Source organism: Phyllostomus hastatus, unplaced genomic scaffold (assembly GCF_019186645.2).
Source record: "Phyllostomus hastatus isolate PE091 unplaced genomic scaffold, TTU_PhHast_1.1 phas_scaffold_78, whole genome shotgun sequence".
NCBI classification, from domain to species: Eukaryota; Metazoa; Chordata; class Mammalia; order Chiroptera; family Phyllostomidae; genus Phyllostomus; species Phyllostomus hastatus.
In genome coordinates, this window is record NW_025334041.1 from 66,957,482 (window position 1) to 66,979,595 (window position 22,114).

The following is a 22,114-nucleotide window of genomic DNA, read 5'->3' on the forward strand; positions in this document are numbered from 1 at the left end:
TAGATGTTTTACATGAGATGGACAAATTCCTGGAACAATACCAACTACAGAAATTGACTGGAAAAGAAATATACAATCTGAAAACACTGTTAACAAATGGAAAGATTTAATCAGTCACCAAAAATTACCCACACAGACCAGCCCCAGATGACTTCACTGCTGATCCTACCAACCATTCAAATAATTACAGTAGTCTCCCTCCCCTTATCTGCAAGGGGATATTGGCCAAGACCCCAGGGGATGACTAAAACTGGATAGTACCAAACCCTCTACATACTATGTTTTTGCCTATATATACATACTTATGAAAAAGTTTTGTTTATAAATTAGGCATAGTAAAAGACAACAACAATATAATAACAATATATGTGTACTGTAATAAAAATTACATGCCTGTGGTCATTCTCAAAATATCTTAGTGTACCGTACTCACCTTTTCACTTTAAAAAGTACTTTATGGCTTCTCTTTAGCATATCCAAATAACCAGCATCACTACTCTTGCATTTTGAGACCATTATTAAGTAAAGTAAGGGTTATTTGAGCACAAGCACTACCATACCACAAAAGTCAATCACATAACTGAGACAGCTACTAAGTGACTAATGGGCAGGTAGTGTATACAGCATGGATATGCTGGACAAAAGGATAATTCACATCCCCAGCAGAATTGGAGTAGGATGCTGAAAGATTTCACCATGTTCCTTAGAACAACACACAATTTAAAACTTATAAATAGTTTATTTCTGGAATTTCCCATTTAATATCTTCAGACCATGCACAATTGACCACAGGTAATTGAAACTGAAGAGAGCAAAGTCACGCATAAGAGGGGATAACTGAATTGCCAATTTTCCAGTCTTCCAAAAATAAAAAAAGAACAGGAGGAAACACTTCTCAAATAATTCTGTGAGACTAGTATCACCTTGATATCAAAACCTACACTAAAAGAAAGCACACTAAAAGAAAACTACATCCCAATATTCCTTATTTATATGGATGCAAAATCCCCAACAAATACTAGCAAACCAAATTCAGCAACAAACTAAAAATGTTACACCATGACCAAGTGTTATTTATCCTAGAGATGTAAGGTTGATTGAAGACCTAAATATCAATTAATGCAATGTATCTTAATAGAATACAAAAGAAAAATTACTCAATAGATGCTGAAAGATGCACATCACAAGAAATGTAGGAAAAAAATGACATAATCCAACATTCTTTCATGAAAACAGTCAGTAAAGGCAACTTCCTTAACAACACCAAAAAAAGTGTATACTTAAAAACCACACAATTTACAATAGCCAAGAGCTGGAAGCAACCTAAATTGCCCATCAGTAAATGAATGGATCAAAAAACTATGGTACATTTACACAATGGGATACTACGCAGCAGAAAGAAAGGAGCTCCTACCCTTTGCGACTGCATGGATGGAACTGGAGAACATTATGCTAAGTGAAATAAGCCAGGCGGTGAAAGGCAAATACCATATGATCTCACCTTTAAGTGGAACCTAATCAGCAAAACAAACAAGCAAGTAAAATACAACCAGAGACACTGAAATTAAGAACAATCTGACAGTAACCAGAAGGGAGGTAGAAGGGGATAATGGGAGGAAAGGAGAGGAAGTTTTTCAGGAACATGTATAAAGGACACATGGATAAAACCAAGGGGGGTGGAATCAGGGGAGGGAGGTGGATATGGCTGGGGTGGGGAGGGAGTGGTGGGGGGAAAATGCAGACAACTGTACTTGAACAACAATAAAATAATTTTTAAAAAATCATGCTAACATCTTAGTTAAATGTGGAAGACTGGCTGATTTCTCCCTCAATAGGAACAACACAGGATGTTGGCTCTCACCATCCCTACTCAACACTATAATAAAGGTCCTAGCCAGGGAAATTAAACAAACAAAGAAAAAGCATTCATATTGGAAAGGAACAAATAAAATTATTTTAATTCACGGATGGCAGGATTTTATATGTAGAAAATACTAAGGAAACCACTAAAAACCTATTAGAACTAATAATTAAGTTCAGCAAGTTTGCAGGATACAAAATCGATATATAAAAATCAATTGCATTTCTATAAACTCGTAACAAACAAATCAAAATAAAATTAAGAAAACAATTTCATTCAGAATGCCACTGGAAAGAATAAAATAGGTATAAATTTAATAAAAAGCATAAAAATTGTACTATGAAAACATAAAAACATTGTTAAAATAAGTTAAAGATAAAATAAATAGAAAAAAAATCTCATTTTCATGGATTAGAGAACCTGACATTGTTAAAGTGGTAATACTACCAGATATGATCTATAGATTCAACACAATCCCTATCAGAATCCCAATTGACTTTTTAATACAAAAAAAGCTGATTCTAAAATTCATACGAAATTGCAAGGGATCCAAAATATCTAAACTAATCCTGAGGGAAAAAAAAAGAATAAGGTAAGAGGACTAACAGGTCCCTATTTCAAAACTTACTACAAAGCAACAATAATCAAGACAGTGTGGAATAAAACTGGGTTCAAATTGGTGACATAAAGAGATCCTGAGCTCACTTCCTCCACAGACACACCATATGAAACAATTTTCTTTGAGAAATACCTGAGAACTAGCAGAATAGCTCTTTCACAACAAAGGCAAACATGGCCATAAGATGAGTAAGACAGGCAGAGACTCAGTCTCACCAGGACCCCAGCTCCAGTATGGCAATTCACAAGCGGGAGAGATATCATAAGCATGAAGTTCCTGCCAAGAAGCAAGGAGTTAGGGCCCTACTTCAGGCACCCCAATTCTTGAGACCTGCACCAGAAAGACAAGCCCCTAAAATATCTGTCTTTGAGAACCAATGAAGTTTACATCCAGGAGACCCAGGGCTGTAGGGAACTGAGGCTCTACTCTTTAAGCACTCTCACACAGAATGACCCACTCCAAGTTCCAGAGCAGAGATAGCAGTTTAAAAAGTGCCTAGATCATATGTGGGAAAGATTCATTAATTAATCTTAAAGTGTATGCTGGAGAGACGGAGTCTGTTGAAAATCTCTCTCAGGGTACAAAGGTGCTGGCGGGCACAATTTTTGGCACTCATCACCAACTGCCCCATGCCAATGATCCCTTGTGGCTTCTCTCCCCACCTTTACCCAGCCCGGCACTCCTCCACCAGTTCCTGTCCCAGCTGGCTCAACCTAGTGGGCGAGGAGGTGCTTGCCCTGGTCCTGTGTTCTTCTGTTGCAACCCTGCCTGCCCCACAAGACCTGGAGAGTGCTTATAATCCAGACAAGGGACACCCCTTAAACACCTGGTGTCAGTGATGAGAGGGGTAGCTTTTGTTTCTGGATCCCATGGGACTGAAACAATCTTAGAGATAGTTCTTGACAGGCTACTTCCCTTGGTGCATTGCAAAAACATCAAACTGAAACACACCTGCACTCTACCAATGACCACCTTTTCAAGACTTGGAGACAGAAACAGAGTCAAGCAAAATGAGTAAATAAGGGAGTATGTTCCAAATGAAACAAACAACAATATACCTAACCCCCCCAAAAAAAAACCCAAATGAAATAAAGAAGTAATTTACCTGATAAAGAATTCAAAATAATGGTCATAAAGATTGCTCTCTAATTTCAAGAAAAGCATGGATGAACACAGAATTCCAACAAAGAGATAAAAAATATAAAAAGTACCAAACAGAAATCACAGAGCTGAAGAACGCAGCAAGTAAACTGAAAAATACACTAGTGGGGTTCGACAGTGGACAAGGTAAAGCAGATAAAAGGATCAGTGACCTAGCAGATAGAGCATTGGCACTAACAAAGACAGAGCAGAAAAAAACTGTTAGTAAATTTAGTTTAAGGGACCTATGGGACATCTAATAAAACAACATTCACATTATCTGGGGCCCAGAAGGAGGAGAGAGAAAAATAATAAAAGGACAGAAAGCTTATTTGAAAAAATTATGTCTGAAAATTTCCTTGTCCTGGGAAAAGAAACAGACATCCAGATCCAAGAAGCCTAGTGACTTCCAAACAAGATAAAGCCAGATATCTACTCAAAGACACACTGTAATCAAAACATCAAAAGTTAAAGTTGGAGAGAACCTCAAAAGCAGCAAGAGAAAAACAACTTGTTGTATACACTGAAACATCCATGAAACTATCACCACAGTTTTCAGAAGAAACTTTGCAGACCACAAGGTAGTGGTGTGATACATCCAAAATGCTGAAAGCTAAACACTTCCAACCAACAATGCTTTACCCGGCAAAATTATCATCCAGAATCAAAGAAGAGATATAGTTTTTGAAACAGTCAAAAACTAAAGAAATTCAACACCACTAAACTGGACCTACACGGAAGGACTTAAAGGTTAAAAAAAAAAGATCACTAATTAATAACAAAAAAACAAAGGAAGTAAATCTCACTGGTAAATAAAAATATATAGTAAACATAGTAGACTAATCAATTATAAAGCTAATATATAAAAGTTAAAAAAGTAGTAAAAATAACTATAACTACAACAATCAGTAAAGAGACAAACAAAATAAAAAGATATAAAATGTGACATCAAAAACAAAATGTAAAAGAATAAAAATGTAGGATTTTCCAATGTGTTAAAACTTAAACTTATTATTAACCTAAAATAGATTGTCATCTCTGTGTGTGTATCATTCATATATGTGAATGACAGATATAAACTGATATATAAAATAATATACGTGACCCTCATGGTAACTACAAAACAAAAACATATAGTAGATACACAAAAGATAACAATGCAATATAAAAGACACTAAAAAAAGTCATCAAAACACAAAGAAAGAGAAGAGAAGAAAGGAATACAGAAGAACTACAAAGCAGCCAGATAACAATTAACAAAATGGCAGTAAGAATGGACACATACCTATATGTAATTATAATTACTCTAATCGTAAATGAACTAAATTCTCTAATCAAAAGACATAGAGTGGCTGAATGAATTTTAAAAAGACATGTTGCCTAAAAGAGACATACTTCAGATACAAAGACACACAAAAACTTAAAGTGAAGGTACAGAAAAGATGTTTCATGCAAAGAGAAACCAAAAGAAAGCTGAAGCAGCTTATTTATATTGGACAAAATAGACTTTAAAACAAAAACTGTAGTAAAAGACAAAGGCAGGCATTACATAATGATAAAAGGGGTTGATCCAACAAAAAAAATATAACATTTGTAAATATATATGCACCCAACACAGGAGCACCTAAAAATACAAAGTAAATAATTAGAGTTGGAGGGAGAAATCAACAGCAATACATGGCAGGGGACTTTAATACCCTACTTACATCAATGGCTAAATCATCCAAACAAAAAATCAATAAAAACACCAGCCTTAAGTGACACATTAGACCAGACTGATTTATATCTGATCTATTGTGAACATTCCATCCAAAAGCAGCAGAATACAGAATTCTCAAGTGCACATGATACATTCCCAACTAGACCATATATTAGGTCACAAAACAAGTCTCAATAAATTTAGTAAGCGTGAAATCATGGCAATCATCTTTTCAGACCACAATGGTATGAAACTAGAAATAAATCCCCCCCCAAAACGGGTAAATTCACAAATATGTATACGTTAAATGACATGCTATTAAAAAACCAATGGGTAAATGAAGAAAAATCAAAGGGGAAGCCAAAAAATGACTTGAGATAAACCAAATGAAAATGAGAATACAACATTCCAAAATCTATAGAATGCAGCAATAGCAGTTATGAGAAACAACTTCATAGCAACACAGGCCTATCTCAAGAAACAAGAAAAATTTCAAATAAACCACCTACCTTAACACCTAAAAGAACTAGGAAAAGCAATCAAAGCCCAAAGTTAGTAAAAGAAAGGAAATAAATATCAGAGCAGAAATAAATGAAGTAGAGACTAAAAAACAATAGAAAAGATCAATAAACCTAAGAGCTGGTTCTTCAAAAAAATAAAACTGATAAACCTTCAGCTAGACTCACCAAGAAAAAGAGAGAGCTCAAACAAATAAAATCGGAAATGAAAGAGAAGTCACAACTAATACCACAGAAATGCAAAAGATTGTAAAACACTACTATAACAATTACATGGCAACAAATCAGACAACCTAGAAGAAATACATTCATAGAAAAATACAATCTTCCAAGGCTGAATCAAGAAAAAACACAAAATCTGAATCGACCAATTGCTAATAAAAAGACTGAATCAGTAATTTTAAAAAAACAAACAAACAACAAAAAAAAAGCACAAAGTCCTGGACCAGAGGACTTCAGTGGTGAAATCTACCAAACATTAAAAGACAATTTAATACCTGTGCTTCTTAAGCTCTTCAAAAAAAAAAACTGAAGAGGGAGAATGCTTCCAAACTCATTCTACAAGGCCAGCATTACCCTAATACTAAAATTACAAAAGAAGATAATATAAAAAAAAAAATCACAGGTCAGTATTTCTGATGAATATAGATGCAAAATCCTCAAAAAATATTAACAAACCTAATTCAACTATACATTAAAAGGATCATACACTATAATCAAGTGGGATTCATCCTAGAGATATAAAGATTATTCAACATTTGCAAATCAATCAATGTGATACACCACATAAACAAAATGAAGGATAAAAAAATCACCTGATCATTTCAACAGATGCAGGAAAAGCATCTGATAAAACTCAACATTCATTTATGATAAAAACTCTCATCAAAGTGGGTATATAGGAACATACCTCATTATAATAAAGGCCATATACAAGGTCTATCCAGAAGGTATCCAGCCATGTATTATGAAAATAGACATTTACTGAAGAAGATACAAGATATAAGAAACACTGCACATAAAGCCATGTCACCTCAGTCCCCTTTAAGGTGGGTACCTTGGGACCTCACACAGTTCTCCCAATTGCCATCAGCCACCCTGTCATATTTTCCTGAATCTTATCAATAGCCTGAAATCTCTTCCCTTTCAAAGATGATTTTAGTTTTGGGAAAAGCCAGAAGTTGCAAGGCACCAAATCTGGGCTGCAGTGGTGCTGAGTCACCTGGGTGATTTGGTATTTCACCAAAAAACTCTGCACGAAATGTGATGTGTGAGCCAGTGTGTTGTGATGAAGCTGTCAATCACCAGTTGCTCAGAGCTGCAGCCTTCTGAATCATCCAAGTAGTTTCCATGGAGGAATGTTCAAGCTTAATGCAAAATTTGATTTAGATTTGTTGCTCTACTCTCAGTTATTTTAAATGCAATGGCCAGAGTACACATGGTCACTCAACACAATCTGCTGTCCCCACCGACTAGTACAGTGAAGTTGTCATTGTTCACGCATGTCTATTGTAGTCCTCTCTCCTTGGCTGCCAGGTTATATTGATGTCACACGAACCGTTCCCATTATATTAACAATGGCTGGATTTCTCTGGACAGACCTTGTATGACAAACTCACAGCTATCATCACAATGGTGCAAAGCTGACAGCTTTTCCTCTATCTGGAACAAGACAAAGACGCCCACTCTCACCACTTTTATTCAACATAGTATTAGAAATCTTAGTACAACAATTAGTATAGCAAGAGAAGAAATAAAAAGCATCTAAATAAAAGTAAAACTGTCATTATTTGCAGATGGCATGACCCTATATAGAGAAAACCCTAAAGACTCCACCAAAAAAAACCTGTCAAAATAAATATATTCAAAAAAGTTGCAGGATACAAAAATCAATATACAGAAATATCTGGCATTTTTATACACTAATAATGGACTATCAAGAAGAGAAATTAGTAAGACAATCCCATTTACAAGTGCAACAAAAGATAAGATACCTAGAATTACATTTAACCTGTGAGGTGAAAGACCAGAAATAAAAAAAATATTGTAATTTTTAAATTGTGTGCTGTTCTGAGTAGCACAATGAAACTTAATCACTGTCCTGCTGTGTTCTGCCTAAGACATAAACCATCACTTTGTCCAGCATCTTCATGCTATATGTGCGATCTGTCTGTTAGTCATTTAGAAGCTTGCTTAGTTATCTTATGGACTGCTTTAGTGTCACAACAGTGCTTGTGTTCAAGTGACCCTTATTTTATTTAATAATGACCCCAAAGTGTACGAGTAATAATGTTGGCAATTCAGACATGCCAAAGAAAATCCTAAAGTGCTTCCTTTATGTTAAGAGATTGCTGAGAGCTACAGTAAGAAAGAATTTTTCATCTGTGAAATTGTAAAGAAGGAAAAAGAAATTCATGCTAGTTTTGCTGTCACACCTCAACCTGCAAAAGTTATGACCACAGTGTGTGATAACTTCTTCATTAAGGTGGAAAAGACATTAAATTTGTGGGTGGAAGATATGAACAGAAAATGTGTTCTGACTGACAGCAAAGTGCTGCACCAGAAAGCACTTAGTCTATACAAGACTTCAGCAAAGGACCCACTGAAACAAATGACACCCAGCCATTTACTAATATGTCATCAGAAAGTTCAAAGTAGCCTAATGCTACATCACAATGCCTGTGTCATTCACCTCACTTCATTTCATCACCTAGGAATTTTATCATCTTATATCATCACAAGTAAAAGAAAGGTGAATATAGTACAATACAATATTTAAGAGAAACCACATTCACATAACTTTTGTTATAATACACTGTTATAATTGTTCTAGTTTATTATTGTTGTTAATTTCCTAATATCCCTAATTTATAAATTAAAGTTTGTCATAGGTATATATGTTTAAAAAATTACATATATAGGGTTTGGTACTATTCACAGTTTCTGGCATCCACTAGAGGTCTTGGAACATATCTCCCACAGAAGGGGTCTATTGTATGCACCCCAATGTTCACTGCAGCAGTTTTTACAATGGTTAAGATATGAAAACAACCTAAGTTCCCATCAATAGACAAAGGGATAAAGGAAATGTGGTGTATATATAAATGGAATACTACACAACTATACAAAAGAAGGAAATCTTGACATTTGTAACAACATGGATGAACCTTAAGGGTATTATGCTAAGTGAAATAAGTGAGACAGAAAGACAAATACCATATGATTTCACTTATATGTGGAATCTAACAAATAAAATAAAAACAAACTCTCAGATACAGAGAACAGAATGGAAGTTATCAGAGGGGAAGAGGGATGAGGTGAGCAAAATTGGTAAAGGAAGTCAATTGTATGGCGATGGACAGTAACTATATGTATTGTGGTAATCACTTTATAGTGTATACACATATCAAATTACAATGTTAGACACCTAAAACTTACACAGGGTCCAGCAGAAGTAACACCTGCTTGAGTATGGTTGGTAGGGTAATATGGGTATAATAATTTATATTTTTAATTTGAACATTTCACTTAAAATGTCATATTGTATGCTTGAGTGTGTCATTGTTATTTTGCAGAATTACGTGTTTTGTAATAAAAGATTTTGTAATAAAAGTGTTTTTTTGTATTAGAACCCTGTATAATGTTATATGCCAATTTTACCTCAATAATGAAAAGACAGTGTGATTCTAGCACAAGGAAGGTCAATGGAATACAACTGTAAGTCCAAAAATAAGTCCATAATCTATGATCAACTGATTTTCAACAATAGTGCCAAGATCATTCAATGGGGGTAACACAGTCTTTTTAACAAATAGTGCTGGGACAACTAGGACAACTGGAGAGCCACATACAAAAGAATGTAGCTGGACCTTGATGTCACCACATATAAAAATTAACCTAAAATGGATCAAAGAACTAATCATAAGAGCAAAAAGTATAAAAACCTTAGAAGAAACATAGGAGATTCTTCAAGATCTTGCATCTGGCAAAGAATTCTTAGATAGGACACCAACAGCACAAGCAACAATAAAAAAAAGACTTAAATTCATCAATCAAAATTATATATTTGGTACTTCACAGTACACCATCAAGAAAGTGAAAAAAAAAAAAACCCTACAGAAGGGGAGAATATATTTGCGAATCATATATCTGATAAAGAACTTTTATCTAGAATATATAAAGAACTCTTACAAGTGAATAAAAAGGCAACCTGACTTCTGGTTAAGATGGAGTTGTAGGTAAATGTGGTTCACCTCCTCACACCACCACAGCAAAAATTACAACTAGACTACAAACCAAATATCAGCCAGAACTGTCAAAAAATCAAGCTGTATGAAAGTCCAACAACCAAAAAGTTAAAGAAGCCACATTAATCCAGACAGGTAAAAAGGACAGACAGGAAGAGATGTGGAACAGGCAGCCCTACACCCATTGGTGGTGGATAAAAATCAGGAGGGATACCTCTGGAGAGAGCGATCCCAGCCCCACACTAGACCACCCAGCCCAGGATTCCAGGACCAGGAAGACAAGTTCCTATAACTCTGGCTATAAAAACCAGTGGGGATTGGGGTACCAGAACAAACTGTGGGGTTCTTAGGAGTCGCTTCTTAAAGGGCCCACGATGGACTTGGGACTTACACAGACTCACTCCCTCTGGGCTTCAGCACCAGACAGCAGCTGGAAGGGCATCAGAGGCATACTGGGAGAAACTGAACTGTCTGGTATCAGGGTGAGTGCTGGGGGACAGCTTTCTCCAGGACAAAACTCCAGAGGCCAGGCAGCAGCACTGCACCATTCTGAGCCCTCCTCAACACAGAGCCACAGAACAGTAACACCATATGGAGACTCCATCAACCTGTTCACATGGGTTGTCCTGCCCTGGTAATTACCTAAAGTTCTACCCCAACCAACTTACCAGTGAGCTTTTCTACAATAGGCCATGCTACTAAGACAGGGAGTCAAAGCAGCTCTACCTAATGCATAGAAACAAACACAGGGAGGCTGCCAAAATGAGGAGACAAGGAAATATGGGAAAGAACAGAACAAACTCCAGAAAAAGAACTAAACAAAATGGAGATAAGCAATCTATCAGATGCAGAGTTCAAAACACTGATTATAAGAATGTTCAAGGAACTTAGTCAGGACCTCAAGAGCATAAAAAAGATCCAGTGAGAAACGAAGGATACACTAACTGAAATAAAGAACAATTTACAGGGAAACAATAGTAGAGTGGATGAAGCCAAGAATCAATTCAATGTTTTGGAACACAAGGAAGCAAAAAACAAGCAATCAGAACAGGAAGAAAAAAAATCAAGAAAAACAAAAAAACAAAGGATAGTGTGAGCAGCCTCTGGGACAACTTGAAGCACTGCAACATTGGCATTATTAGGGGTGCCAGAAGGAGAACAGAAAGAGCAAGAAACTGGAAATCTATTTCAAAAAATAATGAAAGAAAGCTTCCCTGCTTTGGTGAAGGAAATAGACATACAAGTCCAGGAAGCTCAGTGAGTCCCAAACTAGATGGATACAAAGGGGACCAAAACAAGACACATCAGAATTGAAACGTCAAAGGTTAAAGATAAAGAGAGAATAAAAGCAGCAGGAGAAAAGCAGGTAGTTACCTACAAAGGAGTTCCCATAAGACTATCAGCTGATTTCTCAAAAGAAACTTTGCAGGCTAGAAGGGACTGGCAAGGAGTATTCAAAGTGATGAAAACCAAGAACCTACAACCCAGATTACTCTATCCAGCAAAGCTTTTCATTTAGAATAGAAGGGCAGATAAAGTACTTCCCAGAAGAGGTAAAGCTAAAGGAGCTCATCATCACTAAGCCATTTTATATGAAATAGTAAAGGGACTTAAGAAAAAGAAGAGGATCAAAACTATGAACATTAAAATGGCAATAAATTCACAACTATCAACAATTAAATCTAAAAAACAAACTAAGTAAACAAGCAGAACAGGAACAGAATCATAGATATGATGATAATTTGGAGGGTAATCAGTTGGGAAGGGGAGAATGGGGGAAAAGGCACAGGGTTTAAGAAGTAAAAATTGGCAGGTAGAGAATAGATGGGGGATGTTAAGAAAAGTACAGGAAATGTAGTAGCCGAAGAACTTATATGCCTGACCCATGGACATGAACTAAGGGTTTAGGGGGACTGCTAGAGGATATGAGAGGTACTGGGTGGAGGGGGGCAAAAAATGAAAAATTGGAACAACTGTAATAATATAACCAATGAAATATATGTATTTCTTATAAAGACAACTCATTTTTAAAAACAGGCACAGGATATGAGTGAACATTTTTCCAAGAAAGTTATACAAATGGCTAATAAGTACATAAAAAGATGTTACACAAACCACTATGAAATACTACTTCACAACCACTAGGATAGTAGAATCAAAAAGCCAGATAACAAGTGTTGTCAACAATGTAAAGAAATCAAAACTCTGATACTGTGCTGAAGGAAATGCATAATGATCCAGTTGCTTTGGAAACCAGTCTGGCAGCTGATCAAGTGACTAAACATAAGTTACAATATGAACCAACAATTCCACTCCTAGGTAAAAATACTCAATAAAATTGAAAGCATATGTCCACAGAGAAAAATGTACATGAATGTTAAATGTCCCCATGGACAAGGATCTACAACTGCTTGCTCAGTCTCGCCGAGCTTCTGGATTGTTCCTGACCAAAGTAGGAGGTTCATTAGGGGCCCTACCCCCCACAAGTAAGACATGTAATTACTCCTGCCCCACTTCATAACACCTACTTTCAACTTTCTCAACCTGTCCATGACACATACTTGGAATCCCGGTCATTTTTATATGGGGATCCTATATCTTCTGGAACTGGTGACCTGGTCCAAATTCCAGCTCCCCTGGATGGATCCCTAACATCCTTCCCAATTTATACCAATCCCATGGTACTCGTATATTCTTCCAAGTGGTAAATGAAGACCTATGACAAACCAGATATACTCCTAGAAACTGCAATGTGATTACCAGGTAAAACTTGAGATAGTCTAGGAATGCTATGAGCCAATTACAACGAGCATTTCACAATTCCAAAGCACAAATACTTTATAGCCTTTTAGAACTCCATGGATGCACATGTAGCTCTCTCTACCGGACAAGCCCACTGTTCCTTACTCTCCCTGGAACAGCCTTCACATTTACTCGTCCTCTGTGAAGCATCACAAAAATCAATAGCTTCTGTCTCTGCTCTTCTCATCAACAGAGCAACAAGGAGGATCGTCTCTGGAATCAGCAGCCCTAAGTTCAAACTTCACTCTACCATTTAATGTATGACCTTAACAAGTTTCTTAACCACTGTTTGGTTTCTCACCTATAGAAAGGAGGTAATAATGCCTCCCAGGGTTGTTATGAGGATAAAATGAGAGAATACACAACATGCAATGTGCATTTAACAATATAAGCCCAGCACTGTTATTGCTTCTATCTCCAAACTGATAATATCATATTTGTTTACAGGCATCTTCCTCTACCAGTCCCTTAGCCTCTCAAAGGTGTGAAATTCCTTATTCCTTCTCATATTCATAGCATATAATACAGTGCTAGGCACAGGATAGGTACATAAAAGGGACCAAGGAATAAATGAAAAATAAAAACTATTAATCCAGCAATGTCAAGATTATGGAAACCATGCTTTCAATATAAAAATCAGAGCATGTAGTTAATGAGTATACTGGAATATCTGAAATCAGGTCCTCTCTGAAAAATCCAAGTTGTTTGACTGCCAGAACAATCTAAAAAGAATACTAATGCTCAGCAGTTAGGGTGATTACATAAGCGATATAGCATTACAACACAGGGGATTTTACATAACTATAACAGGTCTCTGTTGATACCTGAAGGAATATGGATAAAACACTAAGCAGAAAAACAGAACACAAGAGTATGCATGGAAGCATTACAGAGCTATTCAAGAGTTATAATCAAAGAGAACAGATTTTTTATGTGTATCTAAACGACAAGGTGAAAGAATCTTGTATTTTTTAAATTAATTTTGATTCTAAAGACAAGTTAATACAAAAAATGCTTATAATGCCTTTATATAAGAAACAAGATAAATGGAATAGATAATCTAAAACTTTTAATCCCTTAAATATGACACAGTGAGAAGAATCAAGTTTCCCCATTATTAAAACTCTCTGAATAGGTAAGTTTCCTGACTTGAAAAAAAGAAATCCAAATACACTTCTTATGGTTAATTTCCTTACTTCATAAGTAGACTTTTAAGGCCAGTCATTTGTTTTGTTCATATCAGGCACAGTCAACAGATTGATTAAATTAACCAATCAAAGTTCTTCCTGCATAGATCTTTTTCCTTTGGTACAATTAAAAAAATAAAACCTAAAATGCATAATCTGTCCACAAAGAAGAAAGGTCTTCAACAAGTTTTTCATTCATTTTTCTCCAAAGAGTTCCCCCCAAAATTAGAACCCAGCTCACGGGGCAGGGTAGAGGGAAGAAAAGAAAAAGAATACCATACTTGCTCAAAGCATAGAGCATATGTTTTTCACTTATACCAGCTTATTTATTGTATACATATACTCACAGATATATCAATATGTAAATATGTATATCTATATAAACACATCAGAGGAAAATTGTCATGAATCCATCTTTTCAGTTATCTTTATACAAATCAATAAAATAATGTCAACAATAGCATCATCAAATAACCAGGTTATGAAGACTATTCTAACTGGACTCTAACAAAACAAATATGCCCTCATCTCAACACCTCTATCCTTCTTGCCATCAACATTCCTTAGATTATTATAAGGAAAGAAAACAGGTAAAAAGTATGGATAGGAATCTACTCCAAATAGTTTCTCTTCAAAAACAGTCCCCAAAAATGCATTATCCCTTAATATACTTCCAATTACTAAACAGATAACCTTTCTTAAAAACACAGTTCAACAGTCTAACATAATTAATTTTTAAAATTTTTTGTTTTCTAATCAGAATTTCTCATCAACTCATAAATACTTTTGCCTAAAGAGCAATCTGTCAACACATGCAGCTTAAATCATTAACCACACAGCACCAAATCATTAGTATAATCACCATGTAAATTTCATGAAGTCTCCAATTAGATCCTTTTAGGCATTTTGTACAACATTCAGTAAAGGATGCTTATTAAACATTTATGATGTTTAATAATAAAAATAAAGTGCAAAGAGTCTTAATCATGCAACTTGCCTGTCATACATAACATAAACCACTGTTCAGTATCTTTTCAAATTATAAGATACCCAAAACAAAACTAACCCCATTCAAACAAAAATTGTCTCCTCTGTCCAAGAATAGTGCTTCATTTACATGTCCGTAAGAAGCTACTAGGCCCCCAGCAGACAGGATGCAACATGCAGACTGTTGGGGTATTTAACCTAAGCATTTATGTACCATTAACAAAGCACATTTTATGCACATTTCATGCCTAGTACATTTCATGCACATTTTTAGAGATATGCTCCTTACCTTTCCCATTTTGCCATGTAGTATACCAAGATAAAGTAAGGAATGAAGTGATAAATGCTAAAACGGTGGCTACAGTTCCATTTCGGAGCCTCATCTCATTTCACCATCACACTGGTTCATACGTCAACAAAGTCAAGTGAATCCAGTACTCCTGGCTCTGGGCCAATGAAAATAGTCAATAAGAGAGGTTCATTCCAGATGCTCTGCAGAATGTGTCTGACAGCATCACCAGTCACAACTGCTATTCAAAATTGTCTTCGCAGTCTTCATAGGTTGATGTCTCATCCAACCTATCCAAGAAGAAAAAAGAAAAAGCTGTTCAGTAATGCAAAATATTGGTTTCTTCATTTATTAGTCACCATTACAAGCAGACTTTTGGCAGGGCCAAACTGTACCTATGAAGATTATTCCCACCTCTAAATCACTCATTTAATATACTAGGATTATAGGGTTCTTCTCCTCAGGGGAAAAAAGCATCAAACTACATATATTCCCTCCTCATTTGTTTCATCCGTGAAAAGAAAGTTATGGTTATGTATGTAAGGAGGGAAGTTGTGGGGCTCATTAAACATATAATAAGCCAGATTTCAAGCTAAGAACACGAATGATCACACAATGGTTCCTGGGTAACATAATCTTCACTCTCCTCAGTTCTCCTACAGCACAGTAACAGTTAATGTTTTTTTAAAAATGTAAAAAAAACTGACTGACTACAACATACAAGGGTCAAAAAACCTGGGTCCTGTATCTGGCCCCATCATTACTTACATGACAAGGTATGTTACTTCAGGCATTGATCTTTAGGCAAATTTAATGCCTGCCCTCAAATTGGGAAGGTTTAGGCATTTTAAAAATGCACCTATCCAACCAGAATACTGTTAGGACTGAGGATCCATCACTTTATCACCACCCATCTAATAAAACTACTAAAAAAAATGGAGTGAAATGCAGTCCTCAGAGGTGTTTGAGCATAGGTGCCTAGCACATAATAGGTTCTCAATAAATGTTAACTGTATTAGAAATAAAACTGAACAAAAAAACTATAGCCAGTCACTTGTTCAGTCCACTTTATGCACAGCTGGTCTCATTCCCTGGGGGCATGTCCAGCACTCCGAGATGTGCACTGATTACTGGTGACCTCAAGGGGACCCCAAGATGCACTTCACAATATGCTAAATTACACTCTAATGGGGTGAGTTAATGTACCTCCAAAAAGGCCTACAAAGCCCAAGGGACAAGTCCTTCAGTAGAAGAATATGGCTGATTAAAGTAGCCACTTGTAGGCAATTCTGAAACTACCATCTCAGCCACTTTGTAAAACTGAACATTACTAGAAGTCTCTACTAGTGAAGAAAGATCACTAGAGCACAGTATTAGTAAGACAGATGCTACAACTCATTGAGTGTTCCCTATGTGCTGGATCCATTATATATTTTTAAATTTAATCTTTATTGCATTTTTTCCCACTACCATTTAGTCCTCTTATACCGACCTCCCCCCAGCAACTACCATACTATTGTATAAGTTTTAAATCCTCACAAAATCCTATGAGGCAGGCATTATTAACCTGATTTTACACACAATAAAAAGGAACTCAAAGAGAACCCTGATTTGTATGATTCCAAAGTCTAAACTCTTACCTACCAGATCTTTTGCCTCTCAAACTCATCCACCTGCACCCAGGCAGGGAGAGTGGTGCCAGGGATATTCCCAAGTCTCAGGTTATATGAAGAATGTTCACAAGGTGTTAAGTTTAGCCAACAGTTTAAGTGTTAATTTTAGAAGTGTTTATACTCCATAACAAATATGGAAAAATTACAAAAGAGGCTGCAAAATTCATAAGAAATCTCAAAGTTTAAACTTAGAACCTTGAACAAATTTCTCTTCCTATAGCCTTTGGCTAAGACCCCTCCCTATAATATGTGAGTGCACAAGCCCTGAGGCACACCTGTAATTCTCCTTGGCTAGCAGCTCTAACTGTGGTATAATATTCTAGAAGCACTGAACTCCCTCGAGTCACTTCCTTGCTTATTCTTACTATCTAAAAACAAGGCACTCAAAAGATATTCTCACAAGTTATCACTGTTTTCTAAACCCCAACTTACTCATTTTCTATAGTTAACACAAGTTAACATTAAATATGCCCATGCCTACTGTTCACAATTTAAAACCTTCATGGTGAAATTCTCTAATTTCAATTCCATAAAGTGCCTAAAAATCTTAGATAACTAAGCACCCAATAGTCAGTTCTGATTATAAAAAAAGAAGTGATAACAGTGAACTATGTAACTTGGACTTTTAACCCTGGTATGACATTATATTGGGGTGGCTGAAAAGTCCATTACATTTTTTCCATGTAATGGCTCTAGTAGCACTTAGCTATCTTAGTTCAACTCCATTTGAAACAATTTTGTTAGACTGTATTGTGACAGCTCTCGTATCAGTGTGCATTTAAGAAAAACTTAACAAATTGGTGAATTTTTGTGCATTTTAACAGCAAAGATAAAAGAAGATATGCAACATTTTCAGCATGTTATGTTTTATTATTTCAAGAAAGGTAAAAATACAACTGAAATGCAAAAAAAAAAAAAGACATGCAGTGTATGGAGAAGGTGCTGTGACTGATCAAACATGTCAAAACTGGTGTGCAAAGTTTCTTGGTACTACTGACAGACACTTTGCCCAAATAATTCCTTGCTGTGGGGTTGTTTTATACATCGGAAGGTATCTAGCAGCACCCCTGGCCTCTACCCACTAGAAGCCAATAGCAGGAGATACTGACATACTCAAAATAGCCAAATCAATAAAGTTATTGGTGAAAATGGAAAAAATGTGTCTTTTATTTTACAGAAAAAACTAAACAGACTTTTTGGCCAACCCAACATAAAAATTTGTGTAACTTTCTGTTGCTATATACTTAGACCTACCTTCAGGGAGGATTTTGTTCTAGTAAAATATCTAAAAGTATATGGGCTAGTTTTAAACATTAAATTAATAATCATGGGGAAGTAAAGAAATAGCAAATAATAAAATTAAGGATATTTTAAAATACAGTTTTATCAAATATAAATAAAGCCCATTGATAAAATTCAATATAAATGGGCAAAGACAATTAAAAGTGAATGAATTCTAAAAGCAAAGTAAACTACAGATAATACTATGGAAAAATATAAGAAATATTAAACACAGGAACTTACTAAGCCACGGTTTAAAGAAGAAAATGCACTTATAATGAATTCTACTAACAAATAAGACCTAAAATTCTTCAAGAGAACTAAAACATCATTTTACAAGAAGAATGTAGTCATACATTTTAAATGAAGATTTCCAAACTAATGAAGTTTAACTGCACAGTATAAGTGAAGGCTCAGGACAAGAGCAAAACTAATGATCTCTGGTCTTTTTTTTTTTTTAATTGATCTCTGGGCTCTTAAACCAGGAGAAGCAATTGCTAGGCTGGACAACCAAAAGCCCTCTGGATTGACTGACTAACTTAAGAGACAAAGTGACCCATATTTTAAAGTATCCATGGTCACAAAAATTTTATTCTGAGTCTATCACTTTACTTTTGAATCTTTAATGAAAAAGGTAGTGGCTAAAATTACTAGTCATCTTCTCCATCCTGACAAAAATGAATAGAACTTTCAACTCTAGATCTCAGACTGAAAAAAATGTTTTATTAACAGATTTTTAAGGGCTGCAGTCCTATATTTTTATTATTCGGTAACAGGTTATTTTAAATAACAGGTTATTGTTCTCTGGATAACTGTTCCATTGCTCACAATACTTCTGCTGAACATTTGACAAATTCCTTAATCACCATCCTACAGACAAGGCAGATGGAAGGAAGGAAGGAAAGAAAGGAATGAACAATCATGAAATCCAAAATGTAATCTAACTTTATACCCCGCAATTATGTTAAAATTCACTTATTTTACATTTATGAGAGGATTAATATTTTTACTTAAAACATCTTATATAATTTCATCGTCCAGTGCGTTTTCGGATTTACACTTGCGAGTAAAGAAACCGATGCCATACCCTGTTATTAAACTATTTTGTAAAATAATCAGAAACGGAAACATAAACCACAAAACGCATAATATTTGATTCTAAATTTAGATTCGAAATTCAAACAAACAACGTCATTATCTTTCTTCAGGATTCGTCCAACAGCAAAAGCACAACAGCAAAATATATGGAAAGCATTGAGCACATACATTGTGCCTGCTCATACTTCGCAATTCGGGTTGTAGGCAATAACCGGGCTTCAGAGAACACATGCTGCGAGAAATAAAAGCGGGCGCGCGAGGGGTAAGACGGCCAACTCGTAAAACATGCCTTGAAGCTATCACCTGGCACACGCAATGGAATCATCAGGACCCAACCTAAGGGTCCCACGTGCAGTTTCCTCCGTAAGTGGTGGGGAAATGGGCTGCTCTTTGACACCACACTATTACCAGGTCTTCACTTTGTAGGAAAATTCGCTACCACGGCTGCACGCCCTCTCACCAAGGCAGGAGCGGGAGCCCCTGCCTCTGGAGCCAGGACCGCCTTGCCCCTACCCCACCTGGCCCTCGGCCCGTAGAAACGCTGGGCACGGGCCCTCGGGCAGCCTGTTCCAACCGCGAACAACTCTCACTTCCCCTCCGCACCCCCAAACCCACTCTCTCCGCCACTTTGCCCCAAAGTAGACCAGCCCTGCCTCGGGGGACAGTGCCGGGAAGGCACCAGGAGCCCTGCTGGCCACCGGAGAAGGCACGGCACCGAGGGGCTGCGTAGCTGGCGGCTAGGGGCGGACAGAGCCACCGAAGCACCCAGCCCACGCCCCGGGGCCCAACCCACGCCCCGACTAGCCCACAGCAGCCCGTGGTGGCGCGAACTCCCAGCCGGGCCGCGCACGGGTGGCTCCGTTACCAGCAGGTGGATCCCCCGGCAACCCTGTGTCTAAGAGCCCGGCAGTGGGCGCCACCCCTCAGCTCCGCACCTCTCGCTACACCGCCCTTGCGCCACCACCTCCAGGCCTACGACTTCCCGAGGTGGCCGCGACTCCCCCTCACCCTCGTCTATCTTTCCACAGCTGCTTAGCCTCCGACGCTTCTGCTGCCGTTGTCGCTTCTGCCGCTGCAGTTGCCGCCGCCGGGCGCCCCGCCTCCCCGCCGAGACTCCGCCCCCGCTTCTGGAGCGCCGGCCGCCCCGCCCGCGACCCCGCCAGCCATTGGCCGCCGGGGCTTCACGCCGTCCACTGGGCGCCCCCACGCGGCCGAGCCGCTCCCGTCAGTGGCCCACCCGGCTGTCATTTAGGGGCGCGGTCTCGTAGCCTATATAATTCTCGTGAGATCTGCATTTTCCTCCCCCTTCTTTTAATGTCACGGCTGAGTCTGTAGCAGGATCCCCTAGTCTGGTCCTAGACTGAAAGAGCTTGGCCTCTGCCCCATGTCTGGCCATCGCGCTGCCCGCAGGCCCACGGGCCCGCCTCCCCATCACCATAAATAGATTTAATCCTCCCGGCAAGTGCAGAAGCGGTCTAGACGACCAACAAAAGGCCTCGAAAGCCCTCGGCCTTCGCCTTGGCACACAGCCTGGTCACTCAGGGCTGCCCAGTCCAACCCCCTACCACCACCGTGGGTCCCTTTCCTCGGACCACGGTAGCGTTCCTGGTGACAGGTCCCAGAGGTGGATCCCGCCCTAATCCAAAAAAGCTTCTGAGGCCGCAGTTCTAGACACCTCACTGACTGTCTCTGATCGATACCTCCAGCCATAGAGTTATCCCCAATTTACAGATGAGGAAACAGGTACCCAGGGAGAAGGACTGACATAAGCAACTAGGAACAAGAAATATAACTAGACTTTAAATGCAGGTCGTTTGAGTGCTAAAGTCTGTGACTTTTCCACTACACCACACTGTTCTGCCCCTTTCTCCTGAGCCCCGTGTCCTTAATCTATCACCATTTCCCATATTTTGAGATCAACTTCAGAACCAAATAGATAATCATTTATAGAAAGCCTGAGTGGTCTGCCCCAGTTTTCTTAGTATCCACATGTACTATGACTTGCGTTAATAAATTCAATTAAAAAGTTGAATTTTTTTTAAAAAGTAACTACCATTGGGTACATCTTTGGATACTTACCATATACCAGGTAGCATGCATGCTAAGATTTCAACTGTGTTATCACGTTTAATCCCCATTTTTCATGAGGAAACAGGAGCTCGGAGAGTGTCCAAAGTCACACAGCTGGTGTTAGATCTCCATTCAAACACCAGAAATGTGTTATTTTGACCACTATAATAATCCTTGCAACCACCTTGCAAGTTAATATGTAGCAGAAATCCGTGGCTCAAGATCAAGAAAACATCCTTGCTCTTGCCAAGCTCCTAAAGTAATAAATAGGTTCTTTTTAGAAAACAGTAATTCAAAGATTCAAAACTCTGAAAGACAACCATCAATCAGAATGTGGTATTTTCCCCAGCAAAATTTCTTCATTTTTGTCTCAAATGGAAGTAATTAATGTTCAGCTGTGACATCCATGGGTTTTTCCACTCTCCCATGGTGAGTTCTCTCCATAACTGTCAAACCGTTTTAAAGGTTCAGAAAGAAATATATGATCCCCCTTCTTCTATGATTCCCCTTCTTCTATGATTCCCCTCCAATTTAGGGGAGCAGACAAAAAGAGGTTTATCCACTATTCAGTACCGTAAGTTAGGCATGACTGTCATGACACTGAATGACCACCTTTCTGTCTGCTTTGAGGGCCTGAGAGTCA

The 22,114-nt window shown here is 37.7% G+C and overlaps 1 protein-coding gene across 4 annotated transcripts in view; it reads right to left on the reverse strand.

Annotated features, from left to right (window-relative positions):
- MGAT4A (alpha-1,3-mannosyl-glycoprotein 4-beta-N-acetylglucosaminyltransferase A) overlaps positions 1-20,524 on the reverse strand; it is a 128,711-nt gene extending 108,187 nt beyond the window's left edge. The window contains exons 1-2 of one of the 4 annotated variants that reach the window (XM_045828414.1): positions 20,410-20,524; positions 15,350-15,639 (exon numbers count right to left, since the gene is read on the reverse strand). In XM_045828414.1, the coding sequence (XP_045684370.1) occupies positions 15,350-15,358 (9 nt within the window). In that variant the 5' untranslated portion in view covers positions 15,359-15,639; positions 20,410-20,524. Of the gene's footprint in view, positions 1-15,349; positions 15,640-19,569; positions 19,672-20,336 lie in introns of those variants that run through there. The other 3 variants (XM_045828413.1, XM_045828416.1, XM_045828415.1) reach the window with 3 other exon arrangements.
- Positions 20,525-22,114: the final 1,590 nt, after the last annotated feature.